Consider the following 20,465-nt stretch of genomic DNA (forward strand, 5'->3'; position numbering starts at 1 on the left):
GGTGGTGCTTCCTCTACCCTGGGGTCTGATAACTTTGCCCCTGAAATCTCTCAAACCATAGCCCTGATTTAAGCCAAATGCATGCTGTGAGGGCAGGAATAAGGAAACCCACAACCATCCAGGCAGAGTTTCAGAAAACTCCACCTCTCAGTTAAGTCAGCTGAGGTGACTGTAAGAACAGAACTGTCAGGAAAAAGACCAAAAAAAAAATTAAAGATTTACTTGTTTAGTAATGTACTGAAAGAGCAAGTTACATACAACAGCATCCTTTTCTTACAAACACAGGCCAACACATTAAACAGAAAAAGTCCCTTTCCAAAAGTAAAAGTGTAAACAACCAGCCTTTATACTATATGTAGTATGGCTGTAGCAGTGGAGTTTTACAGCTTGTCAGTTAGAATAACATCTGGGCTTGTTAGTCAGCAGCATTTTTCCTTGATAAACAAACACATCACAGCATTGAAATGCAGAAATATTTATTTTGGTTTCCTTCATTGGTTTTGAAAATTGTTTTGGTTTTATAAAACATAGAAATAGCCAACACTAAGCAAACATTTGAATTTCAATGTAATAAACTACTGCTCTAACAGTTGACTTGGATTTGTGTACCTGAATTGCATACACATGAAATTATGCTACAGAGTAGTGCATTACAATCACACACAAATCTTAGTGCAAACCTTGTTGTGCTTGTATTTTACATATATCCATGTTTTCAAAAAACAGCGATGAATGTTAATGCAAAACCAACTCTGTTAAAGATAGCTGTAATAAGGCTTATTTCTGCTGATTTTTCAAACAAAAGATAACTAGTTATTATTTTGCAATTTATCTGGGAATTAGGTTTTTATCCCTGAACAAATACCTATCCTGGGCCAATGCACAGTTCTGTTGGCATGTATAAATAATTCCAATTGCTGCAAAGCATCAGGCAAAAACATTCTACCTGACCTATTTTGCTATTCAGTGAAGAGTACTCAGTGGCTCATACATAAAGCACAGAAAACAGAGGTTATGTCAGAAGTTCTTCCACTTACAGAGGGCCTGGCACATTTTTATAAAATGCATTTTAAATACAAGTTCATGACAGGGAAATGAGTGTCTGGTACAGGTGAAATGTTTACCCTGACTGTTAGCATAGCCCAGCCTCCTGATTTGGTTTTTAGGTCTCTAGTGTTCTCGCCAGAGTTGGGATCTGCTCATTTGCAGGGCTGGCACCACTCCAGTATCACACTAATGTAGCAGAGGCTACACTTGCTGAACAAACTGCATCCACACAGGGCAGAACCACCATTTGCAGACCTTGAGGAACTTCTATTCAGTCTTCTTTGTGTGGAGTGCTGACTTCTACCTTATAGAAGTACATCCCATAACTGGCTGCAGATGTAGAAGGGAGATACAGCTCAGATGCCTTGCCCCAATTAATATTGGGACTAACGAAAATATGTGATACCAGCTATGCAAACGGTAAGGGTTTGGGGTTTTTGGTGGTTGGGTGGTGGGGCTTTTTTGAACAGCTTAAGTAATTTTTCTGAGGATGCAAGATACTTAGAGGCATTTTCAAAGCTGCCAAATCCTTTGTGGAATTGACAACTGCAAAACACACTGCAGACAGCAAACATGCTGGCAATAAAACCTTAGCTCCTTGGTGAGGGTGAGTCCCATTTTTGACCAAGGAAATATTAAATAACTTACATATAGTTATCATTTATAGTTAAGGCTCTTTTTGGAAATTGTAGGTCACCATAAAAACAGTATGCAACACAACTTGACAGTAAGGCAGTGTTCCATTTCTTCAATGTTCCTATGGCAAGTACCCATTTTTGTACAAGTTAATGATTGCACAGTTTCCTTCCCTATTTTTGCTGTAGTCAAAATACAGATATGAAGGCCAACAGTAGACAGACGTGTGCCACTTCCCCATTCCATTCACAGTTACATTTTGGCATTAGCATAGAGTTCATCTATCTGTGACTGGAAGTATTTTCGCAGTTCTGGTCTCTTCGCCTTCAGTGTTGGTGTCAACAGCCCGTTTTCAATAGAAAACATTTCAGTGTGCAGGACAATATCTTTCACCTGGGAAAATATAAAGTTACTAGTCAAGATGTATTCCTTGAAATAGGTAAGACCATTAAAAACTTGCTCAGACATCCTAACAAAGCCCACCACTTGAAGTTTTCCAGACACAAATTAAAAGCAGTTTCTGGAGAATCAGATCATATTGGTGTTGAGAAGTTTAAAGAGTTAGGTATTTGATTCTTATAAACATCATACCTGTTCAAATGACTTCAAACCAGACTCTTTCCCAATTCTCACCATGTCCTCCAGAATGGATTTTTTTACATCCTGTGGATACAGAGATACATTGTATAGCTTCAGGCTTCCATAAGCATTGAAAATGTTGATGCTGTTCAGTTAGGTATGTCTTACCTTGTTTCTGCATAGCTCTTGATAGGAGCCTTCAAATCCCTTTTTCTTGGCCCAGTTGTGCAGAGTTTCAGGATCAGGTACCACAACACCTACTAAGAAGGCCTAAAAAAAGGAAAAAAAACTTGACAAAAATTCCTAAGCAAACACTTTAGTTCCTACACATTTCTTTGGGGAGCATTTCTAATCCTGCTGTAAAGTCAGCAGCTTTCTGCTACTTGAACACAGGAAATTCAGTTCAGAAGCTAAACTGAAAGAATTAAGACGCACATTTCTCTACACTTGAAAACCCCCAAGATATCCAAGTTTTCTTGGTGCGCGTGTGTTTTTCTGTTTTGGTTTTTGTTTTTTGAGTTTTTCCCACTGCACACTGTTAGCAATTTATATACAGTCATTAATATGCAAATTAGTTCAGCTTCACTACCTGGTGTGAAACTACATCCAGAAACATGCTATGTAACTGCTGGAATCCAATCAGAATCCAAAATGCAAAATGAAAAGTACAGACCCAAAGTTTGGGGTGAGGTAAAGGAAGAAAGGAAGACAGTCTCCTTTTGCAGTGATTTTTAGAATTACCTGAAAAATGCTTACCTGCAAGCTCTCTCCATGGACAAACGCCTGTGCAACAGCTTCACATCTCAGATAGACATTCTCTATTTTCTCTGGTGCTATGTACTCTCCCTGGGCTAGTTTAAATATGTGTTTTTTCCGGTCAATGATCTTCAATGTACCATTCTGTTGACAGAAATAAACTTTCACTCAGAGGATGCACTTCAAGTGAAAAATCAATTTACACACCTTAGGCATGGCACACTGGCACAGTAAAACTGTGCCAGAGCCAGAGAACTGTCAAACTAAGAATGTTAGAAGAAAATAGGTAATGTATCCATCTAATCTAAACTGGGGAAAACCTCAGGACTGGCACTGTCAATACTTTTCTAGGCCCAGGCACACAGATTCAGCTACAACAGTGATTATCCACAAATTCCTGTCTTTCACCTAATTCTGTTCAATACAAAATGTTTTCTAATATTTATTAAATTTCTGCTAATAACTACAAAAGCATCATTCCAGCTATGCAAGTTTACTTACTGGTAGCCATTTCCCAATATCTCCTGTGTGAAGCCAGCCATCTTTGTCCAGAGCCTCTGCTGTTTTTTCTGGATCTTTCAAATAGCCACGAAATACATTCACCCCTTTAATACACACCTGAAAAAAGCCATTTGTTAATATATGCTATAATGAAGAAAAGTTAGCAATCATTCCTATCAACAAATGCTTTCTCTAATGGTTCTTAACCCCCATTAAAAAGGCAAGAAGTTTGTGTTTGTACAGGAACTTCTACTCCTGATTTCTGGAGACCTAACATTTTCCACTGGTATGAAATATAAGAAGCAATTGGAAGGATCTCTTCTCTTCCAGTCTAGCAGCAGTGTTCCTACCCACTATTTGAATAATTGGAACCTATCAGAAGAAATTTGGTTTTATTTATTTATGTGAAAAAATTCTGCTAGATCCAGAAATACTCTCAGCCTGGCAACATGTTCATTTCAGCTTTAGTAAGCAGCAGAGACATCATCCTAAAACTAGTGGAGAAAAAAAACAGTTGTGTATCAAGCAAATGGCATATTTGTTGTCCAAAAGTTTGGCTAGAAGGAATTACTAATGTAGTTCAGCTATTGATTCTTAAAAAAACTTTCAGTGCCTAGCCAGCATGCTGGTGAACTACAATACAATGAACATGAGATGATAATAGGAGGGAGATCAGAATATTAGTGAGGGTTCTGATGACCTTATGGAGACAGTACCAAATTTGGGTTGAAACCAAAGCCATATTTCACAAAGCAAATAATTTCTGTTCTAAAACAGACATTATCTGGAAGGATATGAATAAAAGAAAACTCTATGTCCCAGTCAAGTCAAAGACTGGCTAATCAAACGTTAATTTTTCACAGCTCCCAAGATCACAAGAAGACAGTAGGTCAGCTTTTCCCAGTAGAGACAGCCAACCATTTAACCAGACCTCATCTGCATATGCTCATATATAATTCAAGTCACAGATTTATTCTTCTTGCCTGGCAAAATTGAAAAGCAAGGCTGACAGAGCAGAGAATATTGCAAGCTTACTCTTAGAGAAGGGAATAGAAATATTTAACCCAGATGAAAAACAGAAAATAAGGAAGAATACTTATTTTAAGCAAATGGATAAAGACAGCCAATTCCATAGCCATGGGCTTTAAGTTTTGTGAAGCAAGTTAGAATACTTTTTTGTTATATTTAGAATAGTTTATACTGAGGAAGTTAGGCCTGAAAGACTAAGATGGCATCAGATATGTTAAGGGGCTACCATTTTTATTGAAGTCCAAAGTAACTCCTAACACAGCAAATTTTCACATTAAGCACACGCAAAACACTTTCAGCAGGTTTTTTTTTAAACTATTAACTATTTTTTGTTTTTAAGAATTTACACTCAGTTCCTCTAGCAGACCAAGCTTTAAGAACATACTGAAAGTTAAGCAGAAATTGCTGATGAAGACTAAATACAGAGTCATATGCAAGACAGAATTTTGACATTGTTCTTCACCTGCAAGCAGTTTTCCACCACCAAGACCAAGTAAATCCTTCAACATTTCTGGGAGTTAAAGCCCAATGATTTTTCTCTAGTCTCATACAAATTACAACACAAACAAACAAAGATTATAAATCCTTTGTAGCCATAAGTTAGTTACTTGCTTAAGCTACTTTTAATTTCTCACTCCCCCAGCTGACCCCACAGCCTCTTGAAAGCATATGAAAGACAGCACAGTTAATCTGCTTTCAAGGCCTGGGGAAAATAAATTACTACATGAACATCTGTTCAAAGTATATACAAAGTTAAATCTATACATTTACTTAAACAGCATACAGCATCACATATGAAGCTGAGTCCTCAAAATGCAATTTGTAAAATGTACATGTTCAATTTGTACAGACTGCGTAAAAATAGCTCAGAAAAATGTGCAGGCAGGTATCAAAAATCATCAGCAACCTTCATGGCACTTGATCTCCATTTCTCTTAGAAGTCTCCAGCCAATTTAAATTACCTCAGCTCACACATCACAAGCTGGGTAACTGGCTATATGCACCAGCTGTTCTCTGGCCCTTGGAAGTGGAGTGGGAGGGAAGCCCACTTCCCAGCTATTCCACAGCTAGAAGATGTTGCCTTGGTCATACAACAATATGTATGGTGATATAACCATCTGTTAACCTGTGGGATAACAGATTACTATGTAAGCTCTTCCTTCTCCCCTCCCATATACTATTTCCTGATTTGCTTCTGTGGATCATTAACTGGTATTGCATGCAGGCATCTTAGATTTTAAATAGCAGGCCATGTTTAGCACTTTTACTAAACTCAGTTATTTCAGGAACAAAAAAAAAATTTTTTTCCAAGATTTCCCAAGAGGCTTATATTGACCTTCTGAAATTACTTACTTCACCCTCTCCTTTGGCAGCCAAGTAATTCATTTCTTGTACATCAACAAGTTTGATGATATTGCATGGCATTGGTGCTCCAACATGACCTATTAAATAGAGTAACACTTCAATAGCCTGATGCTTTTTAGTCAGATTCTGAAAAAAAATAAGCTGCTAACACACTAAAGAAAGATGGAAAACTGATTTCTGGTAGCTTAAATTTGCCAGGACTGAAACTTTAAATTCTCAGATATCCCTAAGAATGTTACAAGCTGAACCATGTACTCAGGCTTACTTTTTCTTATAATCAGGATCCTTACTCTACAGACATGTTTGAGTAGCAGAAGTCCCACTATAATTTCCATTAGCAATATTATTTCAGTTAGGGAGCTAGAGATGTTACAGCTGGGGAAAGTGCAAATTCTTGATTCAAACACCAAAAATCGCCATTTGTATTTCCAGCACTGCCTTTATGCACAGAAGATTTGTATTTGATAGAAACTACAAGGGTTAGTACTATAACCTCCCTTCTCCTAAAGCTACCTCAACTTACAAGAACAAATCCTATTAGAAGTTTGAATTACTGAACATTCATAGCTATTTAGGGATAGAAATGTCAAGGGATCCCTTAAAAACTTATTTCACTTGAAGAAAACCAGTCTTATCCTTCATGATAAGTGTTACTGAAGATTAAATAAAGTCAAAAATGGCTAAAAAATGTCAGCAATACTAAAATTTAGGAGACAGGTAGACAGCTGAACATCATACCTGCTGTCCAGTCACCAGGCAATGACAGGGAACATCCAGCTGTGCATTCAGTCTGTCCATAACCTTCATAGAACTAAAAGGTGAAATCAAAATATAATCTAAGACCATTAGTTTTCAACACAAAGTTTCTTCATTAAAATGCAATTATTTTTTTTCTTTTCTTCTAATTATTTAAAATTGAGTGTACCAAAACCCTTGGCACCTTCTAAAAGAACCCTGAAGTATTAGTCTGATCACAATAAACAATTTTAAGTGCTAATATTCTACCTTCAGTTCCAATATTTACTCAAAAGTTTCACACAGCATGTGACACCTGTTTAGATTAAAACAGAAAACAGCAGAGGAAGCAAGAAAGAAATGAAGAACCACAGCACTAGCAGTGAGTTCATCCACATAATTTAAAAATAGCTTTGTCTGAGACAGCCAGAAATGGAGTCCCTATGCTCCATCATAGCTCTGTGACTGCTATACACAAGACAGGCTTCCCTTTTCTGTGCAAAATGCATTGTTACACCACCACACTACTGCAAAACTTCAAGAAATTATGGAAGCCTGATATTTTAGAGTATTTTTGTCTTTTATCCTTGAAATTTATTTAGTTTTAACACATTTGCTCTATTCTCTGCCAATGCTGCTCAAATTTTACCTCCAGAAGCATATACTTTGAAGATGCTCTGAAGATAAATGCAATATGAACAATTTGATTCACCCCAGCATCATCTTCAAAACAGCAACACTACATTATTACCACATTTTTTATTAGATTTTCTAGAGTAGTTACAAATACTTCTGTAAGCAAGGCAAACTCCAGAAACTTAAAGTAGGTAATTTATCACTTACTACAGCCCATGAAAAAAAATATTCCTCTAAGACAGGTCAGCTGGTTACTTCAGTTAAGACTTTGGGATGAATATGGAAATTTTAGGGGACTGAGAGAAACTCAGGAAAAGAGCATGCACTTGTATAGTCTCCAAGAATACTAGAAAGAGTTACCAATATAATCAGAGCTCTAGAAAAGCTCTAACAAAGCTGGAGCCAGGTATTAAAATATTTAGGGTTTAGGACTAAGGCCAAGCAACTCACCTGACAGCCAAGAGCTGTTCTCAGGAAGGTCAGTACACTTGCAGACACAGGTGCTGCTCCTGTGACCATCAGCTTTACTCTTCCTCCCAAACTTGCCTACAACAGACACAAGATACTGTGGACACCAAAAGCATTTTAGAAATTTCCAGCTCTCCTAGAGTCATCTATGTCACCCTTAGCCACTGTCCACCTACAGTGCCACCCACAAATGTTAGAGAGTAGAAGTTTAGTCTGCTATGGCAAGCTGTGTTTCTTGCAGTGTTTTTAGTCTCATTAATGGCTGGAAGATATGGAATCTCAAACATACAGTATCTGTACATGGTGTCACTGCAATGCAGACTCTACAAAAAAGAGCTTAAGCCATGGCCTTACAGCAATGGCTTTAACTACCTTGTATCAGTTTCTCATACATCCTGAACGCTATAAAAAGCAGCCACATGGGCATGTTGTACAGCCAAGGCTAAGGCCATAGCAAATGAGTGTCAGATATAATAGCAGGCATGACTTACTGGTGACAACAGGGAGAAGACAGTGGGGGCTACAGGTGGCACTGTGTCATACTTAGCATTCTTCCTTCAGAAGGACAATGTTTGCTTTCAAAGTGGTAAGAGAAGCACCAGACTGTTTCAGAGTGACTTCCTTAATACAGTTAGCTGATACTATGAGAACTAAGGGAATTGAAAAAATGAGGTTGAGAATAAAAAGACAGCTCTGATTTTTGCTCTGAGTAGCCAGGTAGTCTCAGTGAAAAAGCCATACTAGATTATAACTATTCATATGCAATTGAACAATTGCAAAGTTTAACTTCGAAACTTTCAATCATACCTGTATTTTACGGAAGATGACTTTATCCCAGAAACTGTTATTTCTAACTATACCACTTCTGAGTTCTGCTTCTTTCCTCTTGGAAGCAAACTCCAGCAGCCACCTCTTTAGTGAAGTATCTGCCTGCCCAAAAATCTATTAAGAAAGATGAACTATGGTTAGAATCCTCATAAAATACCATTCCCTTTTTCTTACATATGCATGCATAAAGACTCTTAACAGTGAAAACCAAATATATTAAAACAATCTTTAATGATAGGCATCTTAGTTGTAGTAAGAAATATTTGTGCATTTTTATTTTGACCTCAGTTCAAGAGTTGAAATCAGCACATAACTAGTTCTTGCTATCCATCAAACTGTGTGATGTTGTTTTAATGCATAATTTCTTTATTAAAATGTATGAATGAAAATGGATTATTTACTTCTCTATTCTAGTATCATCAAAATTCCAGCTGAGCATAATACTCAGCATTTTCTGAAAAGAACCCTATCATAATACATAATGTAACAGTGTTGTGAGGAGATGCAGGTCACTTCAGAAACACCAAATGAAGATCCGTCTTGCATATAGAAATTTGCACTTTAGATCATTTTTCAAAGGCTCCTTCTAGTTGTTCTGAGGAAGCCAGAAAGCAGACTCAACAGCAACCCACACATCAGTACACATCAGTATATTCATTTGTAAAGAAGACTCAGCATCACGACTGAAAGCATGCAGACTGCAGCATTATGCCCCTCTGCCACACCAATTCCCCAACCTGCTGATTTCACATGCTAGGTTATTGCTAGGGTGGGTGAGGTTGAAATGGTGGAAGCCTCAGGGCACCAGACTAAACAAGCAAGAGGAAATCAAGAGAACAAAGTCCCAAGCTTTGACTTTGCTTCTCAAATTCCAGTAGAGAACGTGTGAGCAGAATAAGGAGCTACATTTTAAGTACTGAAAGCTGGTCTCAGGATTTACTCCCCTCCAAATGGATTCCAGTTGCACTATTTGGTCCTGAGCCAAACAGAACCTTGTGTTACTTGGTGTTCCTCTAGCCTCATGATCAGAGAAATGTCCTGGCTAAGACAGCATAGCACAGTTCTGCCATTTCTTTAGCAGTCATAGGATTTATTATATCTTTTAGCTCCTCTGGCTGTATGCTAAAAAAAATCAGTCATCCATCTGCAAAAGGCCAATTAAAATCTGAACTTGAAGAAATAATCTACTTTCAAATTCCTATCTCAGATGACCCTGAGCAGGCAAGAAGCACACACAGGAGAGTGGGGCTACAGACACACCTTCTCCCCAGCACTCTCAGCTGGCTAGTTTGCAGTTCTCCCAGCTAGGACACACTGGCTGCTATGTAGGAAATTTGTATGTGTCCATACAAACATAGGCAAACACCTGACCTTGCTTTGCAAATTCCACTCCATGAGTCAGATGCTAAAAGCGTGGCATGCAGATGCCAAGCCTCATTTTCGTGTTGTAGACTAGACTTAAATAACTTGCTCAGAGCAAAACACTAAGTCATTAATCAAGACAGAGAGAATCAAGTCCCCTAGTCAGACTTTTCAACACTAGTATTTGCTGCCTGAAAGTGTTCTAATGCGGTCAGTACTATTTCCTGCACTTTCAGCTCTCTTTTAGATACGCACATTTGTTAGCATGCCAATTTAATATCCCAGGGCACAGCAGTTACTCCTACTCTGGCAGCACAAACTTTACAGAGACTCTTAAAAACCTGCACTCGTGCCTATAGACTTACCTTGTCAAACATTCTGTTCAACAGTCTTGGTACTACAGGAAATACAGTTGGCTGCAGTGTTTTTAGGTCATCCATGAGTAGTCTGATATCCCCTTGAAAGAATCCTATCCGGGCTCCATGGCACAGAACCACACACTGTTGGAAAAAAGTACACACTCTGAAAACATAGGAGGTACAATGTGTTCCTGCTCTGTATGTACAACAGTCCTTTGCAGTGTAGATCAACCTTAAATCCTCTCAACTTCTGGACTAGTTTTGCAGCATTTTCACACTCTAAGATGGCACTAGAAAGACCAAATAGCAAGACACATCTGGTGTACACAAACCAGACTTTCAAGCTTAGCACAAAAGCCTCTATTCAAAAAGGGCAGTTGGACAAATAAGGCAATGCCTTATCAAGGGGTAGCAAAAGACTGAAAAGAACTTCTCCATTTGAAATATTTAGCAAGCTTATTTTAAAATTTTAGCCTTGTTTGTCCCCTGCTTTATACCAGGAAATTCTGTATTTATAGTCAGCACATGCTATTTACAAGGCCAGTGAGGATTTCTGCCTTATGGTACTTCATTTCCACTCCTTGCACTCTGGTTTTCTTTGTCATTTCACAGGACTGATGTGAGCAGAGGACTTGTTCTGAGGTGATCAAGATGTTCTTTAGAAGACTGTAGCAGAGCCAGAGCTTATTTCTGCATCACTTCAGTCCTACACAAAGATAGGCAGACTTAATCCTGTTGTGTTCTGTATTTCCTGGCTAGAAGCTAGAAGTCAAGAAGCTTCACTACCTACCTTACACTCCTCCCTTTATTTTCCTCTCTTCTTTACTTGTTAACATCTCTCCTCTCCTTGTGTTTATACCTACCTCCTTTTATTTCTTCTACTTCCTCTGTAACACCTACTCCTTCATTCCCTATTATCCATCCTCTTATTTGCTACATGAGACATGCTAAAGTGTCACTTTCCCCCTCCACCTATATTTTGCTACCATCTGCTAAAAGCAGCAAATATATCAGTCCATATGGACTGAGCAGCAACTGCCTTTACTAGGTGGGAACATATTTGTCAAATCAAGTTCATTGACCCTCTAACTTCCATATGGATGTCAAAACTAAGGAAACATCTACTTTAAAAGAGAACTGTAAAGAATGGTTCTCACAGAGTCTGTGTTCATACCTACCCCAAACAGCAAGGAATCTTTCCTCCTTTCTACCAATAATGTCTTGGTTAATCTCCTTATGCAGCTATACCACCTATTTTGTACAGGCCTCAACCAGCAGGGGAATACTGCAATCCAAACACTTTTCATTTTTTTCTTTTAAAATGCAAGTTCCTATCCTGTTTCTAACTGTGTAATCAAGAGCAGAGCTGTTAGCTACAGAGCTTGTATGTTCTGGTGCAAGACAGGAGTAAAACAGACACTGAGGCATAATTGATACCAAAATGACCAGGAAGAAAGAGTGCTGAATGCCCAGAGGCACCTGTAGAACTCAGTTGTGTACTATTCTAAATCTTTATAACATGTATGTACAAACACACACATATGAATATGTACATTTCTGTGCATATATATATACACACACAGACTTCCAGTAAAAAAAACTTAGGATTCTTAATGGAAGTCACACAATTTCTGGCTTCATATACCTTTTAATGCTTGCGTGGATGTTCCCTCTATAAACCTTCAATATATCTATTTGCAATCTCACCCGAGGAAGAGGTGTTAATTCAACTTCAGTAAGTGCAGTTATTAATACCTGAACTTCTTAACATACTATAGAGGCGCAAGGGAATTGCATCCATTCAAAAATGCATAGCACCCAAAATAGGCCCAGAGATCTTGGAGACTGCCAGCATTAAGACAACCACAGCCCTTTCATTCTCAAAAATTAAGTCTCAGATTTTGTTATATGATAAAACTAGTGATCCAAGAGAACTTCAAAGTTTGTCACTGAAATGGCTTTAAAAGCCACTTACATTTCCTGGAAGAAAATTCCACTGAAACAAAATCCCTTCTTTATTGAAATTTCTTGGAAGCGATGGCAAGTTTAACTTAAAATTAGTTTTGTGTAAACAAACAGGATGCCTCCTTATAAAATAAATTTTTGAAGTTTGCAGACTAAAGAATGGCATGGATTTTTAATAATGCACTAATTATATTGGAAGGAACTTCTAGGCAGCGTACATGTGCTAAGGGATTGCCTCATGTTCTAGTAAATCAGTTTCTTATTAACACTAGCTCTAGGGCTGATGTTTCTATTTTGGCATAAAAACCAATTGTCTAGTGCTCACTACGTACTGTTTGTGGAACACTGCTTTCCTGAACCTTATTTCAAGCTTTCACACACATTTACAAGAGTCAAGAAGAAAGAGTATATTTCACCCAGACTCATTCTGTAAGAAAAGTAAGCTTCTCAATAATTTAGTAAAACAGACGCTTACCTCAACAACTCTCTCAAACATATGAGCCAGGGGCAGGAATGATATCAGAACATCATCAGTGGAAGGCATAAATGATTTCTGGAAGTGTTAGCAAAAGTTTAAGTTTCATTGAGTCTCTATTTTGCCTAAGTTAAACAACAGTAAAATCTAGCATCTAAACTCTAGAGCACAGCCCCTGCTTTAGCTTTGTTTGTAATGAAGCTGCACTATCTATCTTTCATTAAAAAAAATACAGCAATGACTTTCTAGCATGAGCAAAGACACACAGCAGAAACAATCTTTTAGGAGTTGAGTATAGTGACCAGATTATTACAACGTATCATTCATATAATTCTGAAGAGAAATAAATTCTGATAAAAATGAGAGTTCCATTACATACATTGGGAGGATAGGGGGACAGCAGAGGTTAAAATACTACTGATTTGAAAAAAATACACTTTTATCTTAGATTAGGAAGTCTGTTTACCCAACTTACCCTAAGGTTAATATCAAAAGTACCTTACATGAGCCAATTGTGAGACGAGTTGCTTAATTTAAGAACAGTACTCCTTAACTAATGAGAAACACTTTAAGCCCATAGCAGAATGTAATGTACATTCACACCAGGATCAGTGTATCACTTTGCTTACACCAGAACAGACTGGAAATCTGTCAGGTTCTTGATCCTGACTGAATAATCAGTAAACACTGACTTCTGACTAGTCGACACAGAATGCTGTCAAGTTACATTTTCACTTGGATCTTACTAAAGCTTAAGACCAAAGCTAGAGATTTCAATGTTTGTTTTACTCATTCAATTGGTTCCCTTCAACAATGTTTATTTCTTCAGTTACCTCTGTACTTTTCACAAAAGCTGAAGCATTGCTGACTATGTTTTGATGAGTGATCATAGCTCCTTTAGGGTTTCCTAAGGAAGAAAGACATCAAGATTCAACAGTGAAATTTAGACCCTTAAAATAACAGTGGCAAAAATAATGTAATAGCATTCTTTGATATTAATACATTTCTTTGTGTATCAATTAAAGAAAACACTGTCAAGAAAAGCTGGCAACAGTTAAGTAATCAATTTGTGATGAAGTTGTTACAACTTTTTAAGGAGTCCAAAGCCTTGAGAAATTGCCATGTTTTTGGATATGCTTCTCATTCAAAACTCAACTCTGTTGTGAAAATGCAGCTACCAAATTCAGATTAACTTCTGTTCTCACATCTGGTTTAAAAATGTAGCTTGCTACTGTATTCTTTTCTTCTGCTCCATGCCAATGGAGCATGAACTTCACAAATGTCAAGCGAGTGACATCTAGACAGTCTGTTTTGGTCTTACAGCAAAGTTGCTTAAACCTATGGAACAACTTTGCTGATAAAGTACAAAAAAAGGCTAAGGAAGAACTGGTAGTCTGAAGTCTGATGCAGTACCTTTATTATTATACAAACACAAATTCATTATTTATTTCCAAGCCCAAAAACATAAACATCTCCATCCCTACTACTGCAACTCTGTATTAATAAATGGGAAAAAAAAAATTAAGATCCAAGGGAACTTTACTGTAACACTATCCCAGCTACTACTTGCCAAAAAAGGTGCAGCACACCCAGGGGAAATCTTGGGGAGAAGAGAAAAAAAAAAGGAGAGCTTCTGAATTAATTTTGCACAAACAGAATAATACATTTTACATAATGTAATGAGGTGTACCTGTTGTTCCACTGGTGAAACAGATGACTGCTAGATCTTCTGGCTTTGGAGGCTATGAGAATTAAGAAAGTATTAGTATGGTTAAGACAGCAAGGAAAAATATTTTTGTGGGCAATACTAGTGTTATTTCTGAGCTGTGGGACATAGAGAGATTTGCTAGTTTGATCTTAAAAAATGCTAATCAGCTTCACAATGTCACTTGAACCAATTTGACACTTACCATAGGTTTTTGCCTGTGTGCTCTTCCTAGATCCTAGAGAAAGGAGAGAGAGAAAATGTAGACATAAGCATGTAGCTTTCTTGCTTTAAATTTATCAAACATTACCAAACACCATAACACTTCATTATTTAGACTCTCTGTTAAGGCATTTTAACTTGTTTAGCAACCCAGTTCAGCAATCCCTGCCCACACCTGGAGGGTGGATAGGAACCAAATGATCTTTAAGGCTCCTTCCAACCCAAACCACTCTGTGATTCTCTGGGTAACAGAAGAGTAACAAAAGCCTTAAAACACATTTCAAAAATACATAGAATAACTACAATGTTCTACAAACACAAAAGTGATAACTTAGCTAAAACTCACAGGGCTTTTCTCCAGCTAATAAACTAGAAGTCACTCCCTAGGGAAGCTCAAGGTTATGATAAGACAACAATCAATCCTATACCTTATGCAGAAGATGTGCAACCAACAATTGTTGAATAAATGAACAAAGATTCACCTCAGCAAGCACCTCCCAGGAAGACTGAGTTTCACTGCTGGTTTGAACTCCTTTTACACTGGAAAAACTCATCCAGAACCCTTCTTCCTCCTTAGTTACTCAGACCTGACCACTAATGTTAGGGCTCTTTAGGCAGAAGGGAAATGATACCAAAACAATCCTTATACCACCAAGGATATTGTAACAAAAAAATATTTGCAAGCCGATGTTCAGTATCTATGAGCTTTAAAGTTTCAAACCAAAACTTACTACTGTCATGCCTATGTCAAACTAGAAACAATACTAGCTTAAGGGCTTATGCAAGTTAAAGAGGACCTTCTGTCAAACATATCTTTGGAAGCACCCTTTGAAGGCAGACATCAACTTCACCACTGCCTTTACATTCCATGTATACAATAATAGCATATGCAATTCCTCTGAGCCCTAAACTTCTTTAGTATCATGTACCTCTTAGATTTACCCAAGGAGATTTAAGACAAAGGGAATGTCTGGAAACACAGTTAACATTCCCACACCTGTAGGCTTGCCTTTTTGAAAGGGGACATTATGCAAATATTTACCACTATGGCAACACAGCTGTCTGCTCAAAACAGCACCTCCATTTCAAGTACCACCACAACTCAGTGCCACCCTACAAGCTGCTTTGAGTAAAATCTGGGATTTACTGAATACACAGCTAAGATCTCCAGACACTTGTTTTGATCTCTTAGAACAAAACTCCACTATCTCTTCCTGTTAAAGAGCCATTTATTCAGTTACTCAGCTACAAGTAACCACATGACACATATAAATATTGGGAATCAGAAACTAAGCTGATGGCTCCTAGGGGATACACAGAGGAACAGTTCACATAACCCATGCACAGCTGAACAACAAGCTCAAGCCAGAAATCCAGAAAACAACTACTCAAAGCTAGAAATAGTCACTCTAGTCTAATCTAAGCTCCTAAGTAGCTCATTACCTTTCAGGAGACACTATAGGTCTCTATCCCCTTAAAAAAACCAAGTGACAAAACTTCCCTGTTCACTGAAGGTGTATTAGAATTATTTAAGTTTGTCTCTAACTTCTCTTCATGGTTTTAAAAAAAAGCTCTTGGAACACCTACTACTTAACACTTGATGTTTGCATTAATGAAATAAAAGCTATATAGTACTACTGAACTTTACCACTTAAGCATACAAACATCTTAAGCAAAGACAACATTTACCCTCAGTTTTGTTTTTCCATAGCTAGAGTATCCAGTGGAATGCATCTTCCTCTGTCAAAAACTGCAGTTCAATTCTGGAAAGAATTTCATTTTACACTTGGGTCACTCTAAGTTTAAGTTTTAAGTTCCTTTTTGGCCAGTGAACTGTAAGTCACTTCTAGCCCTTTTTCATGTTTTTAGCCCCATTATAACCTGGCACTCTTACTGAGGCCAGTTTGCCAGTCAATCTTCTTTTGGAAGAAGGTCTGCTGACATTTTTGTATCTTTACCAGAAGGTGGCCCTATTAACATAGCTGTCTTAAGTGCTATGAGAACAAGTTCAGTAAAATGTGGCATTTCACACCAGTTACTGACACCTGCACAAGACAAGCACATTTATCTGGAGATACTCGAAGTCTAGTGAGCCAAGCCTTCATCAGAACTACAGCTCAAACCAGGCTAAACTTGGTTTCATAATCTCACAACAAAGATGTACTTCATGCAATTTGATCCTGGGAGACAGTTCTCCAAGTAAGTGAAGTTATGAAATAAACTTGCTTAAGAGATCTAAGCAAACAAAAGCTACAAGCAAAACCAAGACTTGACATCAAGTGGTTAATTAAAATGGTTTCTCCTTCCAAAACCTGGAAGTTCATTTCCCTGTATCACCATAACCTTATCCTGTAAGAAGCTGACTGACATTTCCCTCTCCCCCAGAAAACACCTTGTAAATTCAGTGCACAGGGAAAAGTGCCACTTTTCACAAGACCAAAACCTGCACAGGCTCTTCTTGAAATAAGAATTTATGAAATATTAGTCACAGTATATTAACATATTATGCTTCACATGGGCAAGCCTTAACACCCAGATCTAGTATTCAGTCTTGGACTGTTAATAAGCTTTCCTTCTGTCATCTTGGCATTTCCACTTTTATACCATTAGCAAGTTGTTTTCCTCCTATTATTTTTCATATATTTATGTAAACTTCAATCCAAGAGATAGTTAAGCATTTTGAAACTAATCCATGGCAAGTAAATGGGATGAAAGCAGTAAGCAGGTTAAGCATTCTTACCTCTATTTCTCTCATGCTGAAAACTTCCACACCGCACTTTTTGCCACGTTCCACAAGATCCACACCAAAAGAATCCATGATAACAATGGTGTTAAGTATTGGAGTTTCACCCTTTTCCACACTGGTTAGCAGAAGTTTGGCCTTGTCAGGTTTGTCACAGAAAACCAATGACAAGTCAGCTGATGAAAAAGAACTATATTATCAACATGACAAGTTCAGTTTAGACTAGATCCACACATACTTCAGTATGTCACAATGGAAGGCTTTTCTGAAGAAGGCTACAGTTCTGCCCTCACTTAGCTCTGTCATCATATATTCAGTTGCTGAGCTACTGATAAGTGTCCTACCTTTGTTCACAATGTAAGTAATAGCTTCAGCTCCCAGTGTATCATAGAGTGGCACCACCACCATGGAGAATGCATAGCATGCCTGTTCAATGATGACCCACTGCACAAAGAGAAGAGATGAAAGTCACTGTGTTTTGCTTATTGTACCAGACCTCCAAGAAAGATTCATATTTAAAATCTAACAAGGAAGATAATAGGACACAGCTCAAGTAGACAAGTGCTTCCAGAAAGTAAGTGGCAGTTTGTATTGTTTTTTCACTTTGAAGACCTACTCAATTTTTATCTGTGAAAGGAGGGGAAAAAAAAAAATCTCCTAAAGCTCCTTACTATTTGGGAAGACTCCAATCCAATAAAATTCAACCTTATTCCTAAAAGTAATATTAAGTACTTTTGAAAAAAGCAGTTAACATTAACTGCCTCCTTAGTTTACCTACTAACAGAAAGACTTTGAAAGACTTACAAGAGTACAGTATTTTTTATTGGTTTTATGTTATTGAGGTAGGCAAAGCTTTCAGTATTCCATATTACTGTGCATGATTCAGTGAAGGACTCACTGAAGTCTTGACCACACATTAAATTTAAATACACACAGTATTCTCACCCCTACATTATATGCATCTCATTTGATGGTCAGACATGCAACACATGCAATTAAAGTAAAAGTTCTTTGGGTAGTCAACCCCAGAAAATTTCTCAGCATTTCTCAACACTAACCATTCTTCTTTACAGGAATCTAATATGAAGACTTCCATTAAAAAATGCGATTACATCCCTGCAAGCTGCAGTAAGAAGGATTTATCTGCTAACCAGTACTCAAACATAATGAATATTGCAGCCTTATGAAGTGTTATGTGAGTTATGCTTCACAGCCAGACTATTTTCATCCAAAGTACCATCAAGGTAAGATAGTAATGCCATTTTTTTTTTGATAGTAACTCCTGGGTGTCATTTGTAACAACTAGCTACACCAAAATATAGAATAGCATGCAACTCCTCAAATAGGAGCCTCCAGACACATGAAGAAGCCAGTGGAACTAGAACATTTCTGATTTTCCCATCAAAGAATGAAAAAATTCTCAGTACCTTTAGTCAGACCCAATGACAGGAACAAAACAGCATGCATCTTTAAAACTTACCAGAACTTCAATTCAACAAGACTTGCAATAACAGGGGTGTTTCCTTTCCCCTCCCCCAAACTGTTACACTTCTCAGTGTTTTTGCAGTTCTAGCCAGTTACCTCACCCCCACATGGTGACAAGTTTAAACATGATTCAGCTGATTATTCCATAAAATATCTAATAGAGACTGCATTAAAGTTGCCAAATCTCAGTCTTACAAACTGTTAATTAGGAGCCAACTTCCCAAAATACTGTATTGATTCAGACAGCCTTAAACACAGGAAATTTTTCTGACAGCATTCATGCAATTGCAAGTTGTACACCTCTTGTCCAAAAAGACTTCTTCTAAAACTAGTACAAAGCCAGCTATCAGGTAACTAGACTTTCAGTAAGATACTACACGTACTGGTAAGCAGGCACATTTATAATAGTCATGAAAAGGTCCACTGAACACTCCTTGCTAAATGGCATCCTCCAGGACATGTAACAAGGCGGCAGCTGTGCTGCTGTTCAGCAGCCAGAAGTTCAGAAGTTATTTTAATAGGGTAGGGGTCTACTACAAAAAGACTTCAGAAGCTGCACACAGCAATAATAGCTTCCTTTTGCAGCCTCCAATAACTCTTGCACATCATTCTCAATAATATAACCAGTATCTTTATTTTCTGGGCTACCGAGACATTTTTTTCCATTTTGCTTCTGAAATTATGAGTAAACATAAATATCAAACCCTGACACTCAAGTTCTCTCAAAGCCCAAGCAAACAACTAGTACTAAATATAGACAGTCAGACTTCCAGTTTCTTTTCTGACATGGCTCTGATATTCTGAAAGGGAAAAGCCATACTTCATTGCTGTGTTTTCTCTCAATACAAAACCAAACCTCCCCACTTCCAGAAGAGATGACTATTTTCCAGGAACTCAAAGAGAAAGTAATACTTTTATTAAAAAATCCAAGTTTTGGTTTTTGTACAATTTTCCCCATTAGGGGATTTCCCCAGCAGTGTTCCCTAAAGTAACAAATGTGAATCATTTCACACAAAAAAACCCCTTGACATACTCTCCTGTCTGGATTAGTGATTATGACTGGGATGTCACAACACCCATCCAGTAGTTTTCAGCAGGGAAAATCCCAGATTTAAAATTACTGGTTTAAACAAATCTTTTCAGCTCATTTCTGACCCAACTCAAAGCAATGCAACTTAAGCATTTTTTCCTTGTGATCCTAGAGCAGAACTCCATGCTCTCCCCTCCAGAAACTCACAGAGAGCATGCATACAAAGATCTATAGAGAAACAATTCAAATTGGCACAAAAAAAACCATCTGTGTCCCTTTTTTACTTCCCGCTCATCATGTCATATGCACAGGAAACTGAACTGTAGAGTCTATAGCTCCATATTATTTAATAGCTTCCTAACTGAACATATTCCAGCCTTCTTTACTACAGAAATACATCTACAGCTGTTAGAAATAGAATTCCATCAGGAAAACCCAAAAGCTCAGGAGTTTCTTGGGGTGTAAGTTGAGAGAGAAAGAAGGAACCCTAAGTCACTTGTCATACAGCTTACATTTTAGTGACAAAAAGAGAGCATGAC

General features: G+C 37.7%; 1 protein-coding gene across 5 annotated transcripts in view; it reads right to left on the reverse strand.

The window, feature by feature from the left end:
- Positions 1 to 459: 459 nt before the first annotated feature.
- Positions 460 to 20,465, reverse strand: part of ACSL1 (acyl-CoA synthetase long chain family member 1) — a 37,891-nt gene continuing 17,885 nt past the window's right edge. For all 5 annotated transcript variants that reach the window (XM_056489706.1, XM_056489707.1, XM_056489704.1 and 2 more), the window contains 16 exons: positions 17,756 to 17,855; positions 17,409 to 17,587; positions 14,652 to 14,684; positions 14,432 to 14,483; positions 13,575 to 13,648; positions 12,742 to 12,819; positions 10,308 to 10,442; positions 8,560 to 8,694; positions 7,735 to 7,830; positions 6,652 to 6,724; positions 5,902 to 5,990; positions 3,520 to 3,636; positions 3,019 to 3,162; positions 2,431 to 2,532; positions 2,275 to 2,346; positions 460 to 2,076 (listed from right to left, as the gene is read on the reverse strand). In XM_056489706.1, coding sequence (XP_056345681.1) covers positions 1,936 to 2,076; positions 2,275 to 2,346; positions 2,431 to 2,532; positions 3,019 to 3,162; positions 3,520 to 3,636; positions 5,902 to 5,990; positions 6,652 to 6,724; positions 7,735 to 7,830; positions 8,560 to 8,694; positions 10,308 to 10,442; positions 12,742 to 12,819; positions 13,575 to 13,648; positions 14,432 to 14,483; positions 14,652 to 14,684; positions 17,409 to 17,587; positions 17,756 to 17,855 — 1,620 coding nt within the window. In that variant the 3' untranslated portion in view covers positions 460 to 1,935. The remainder of the gene's footprint in view (positions 2,077 to 2,274; positions 2,347 to 2,430; positions 2,533 to 3,018; positions 3,163 to 3,519; positions 3,637 to 5,901; positions 5,991 to 6,651; positions 6,725 to 7,734; positions 7,831 to 8,559; positions 8,695 to 10,307; positions 10,443 to 12,741; positions 12,820 to 13,574; positions 13,649 to 14,431; positions 14,484 to 14,651; positions 14,685 to 17,408; positions 17,588 to 17,755; positions 17,856 to 20,465) is intronic.

The sequence above is a fragment of the Oenanthe melanoleuca genome, chromosome 4, assembly GCF_029582105.1.
Source record: "Oenanthe melanoleuca isolate GR-GAL-2019-014 chromosome 4, OMel1.0, whole genome shotgun sequence".
Taxonomy (NCBI): Eukaryota; Metazoa; Chordata; class Aves; order Passeriformes; family Muscicapidae; genus Oenanthe; species Oenanthe melanoleuca.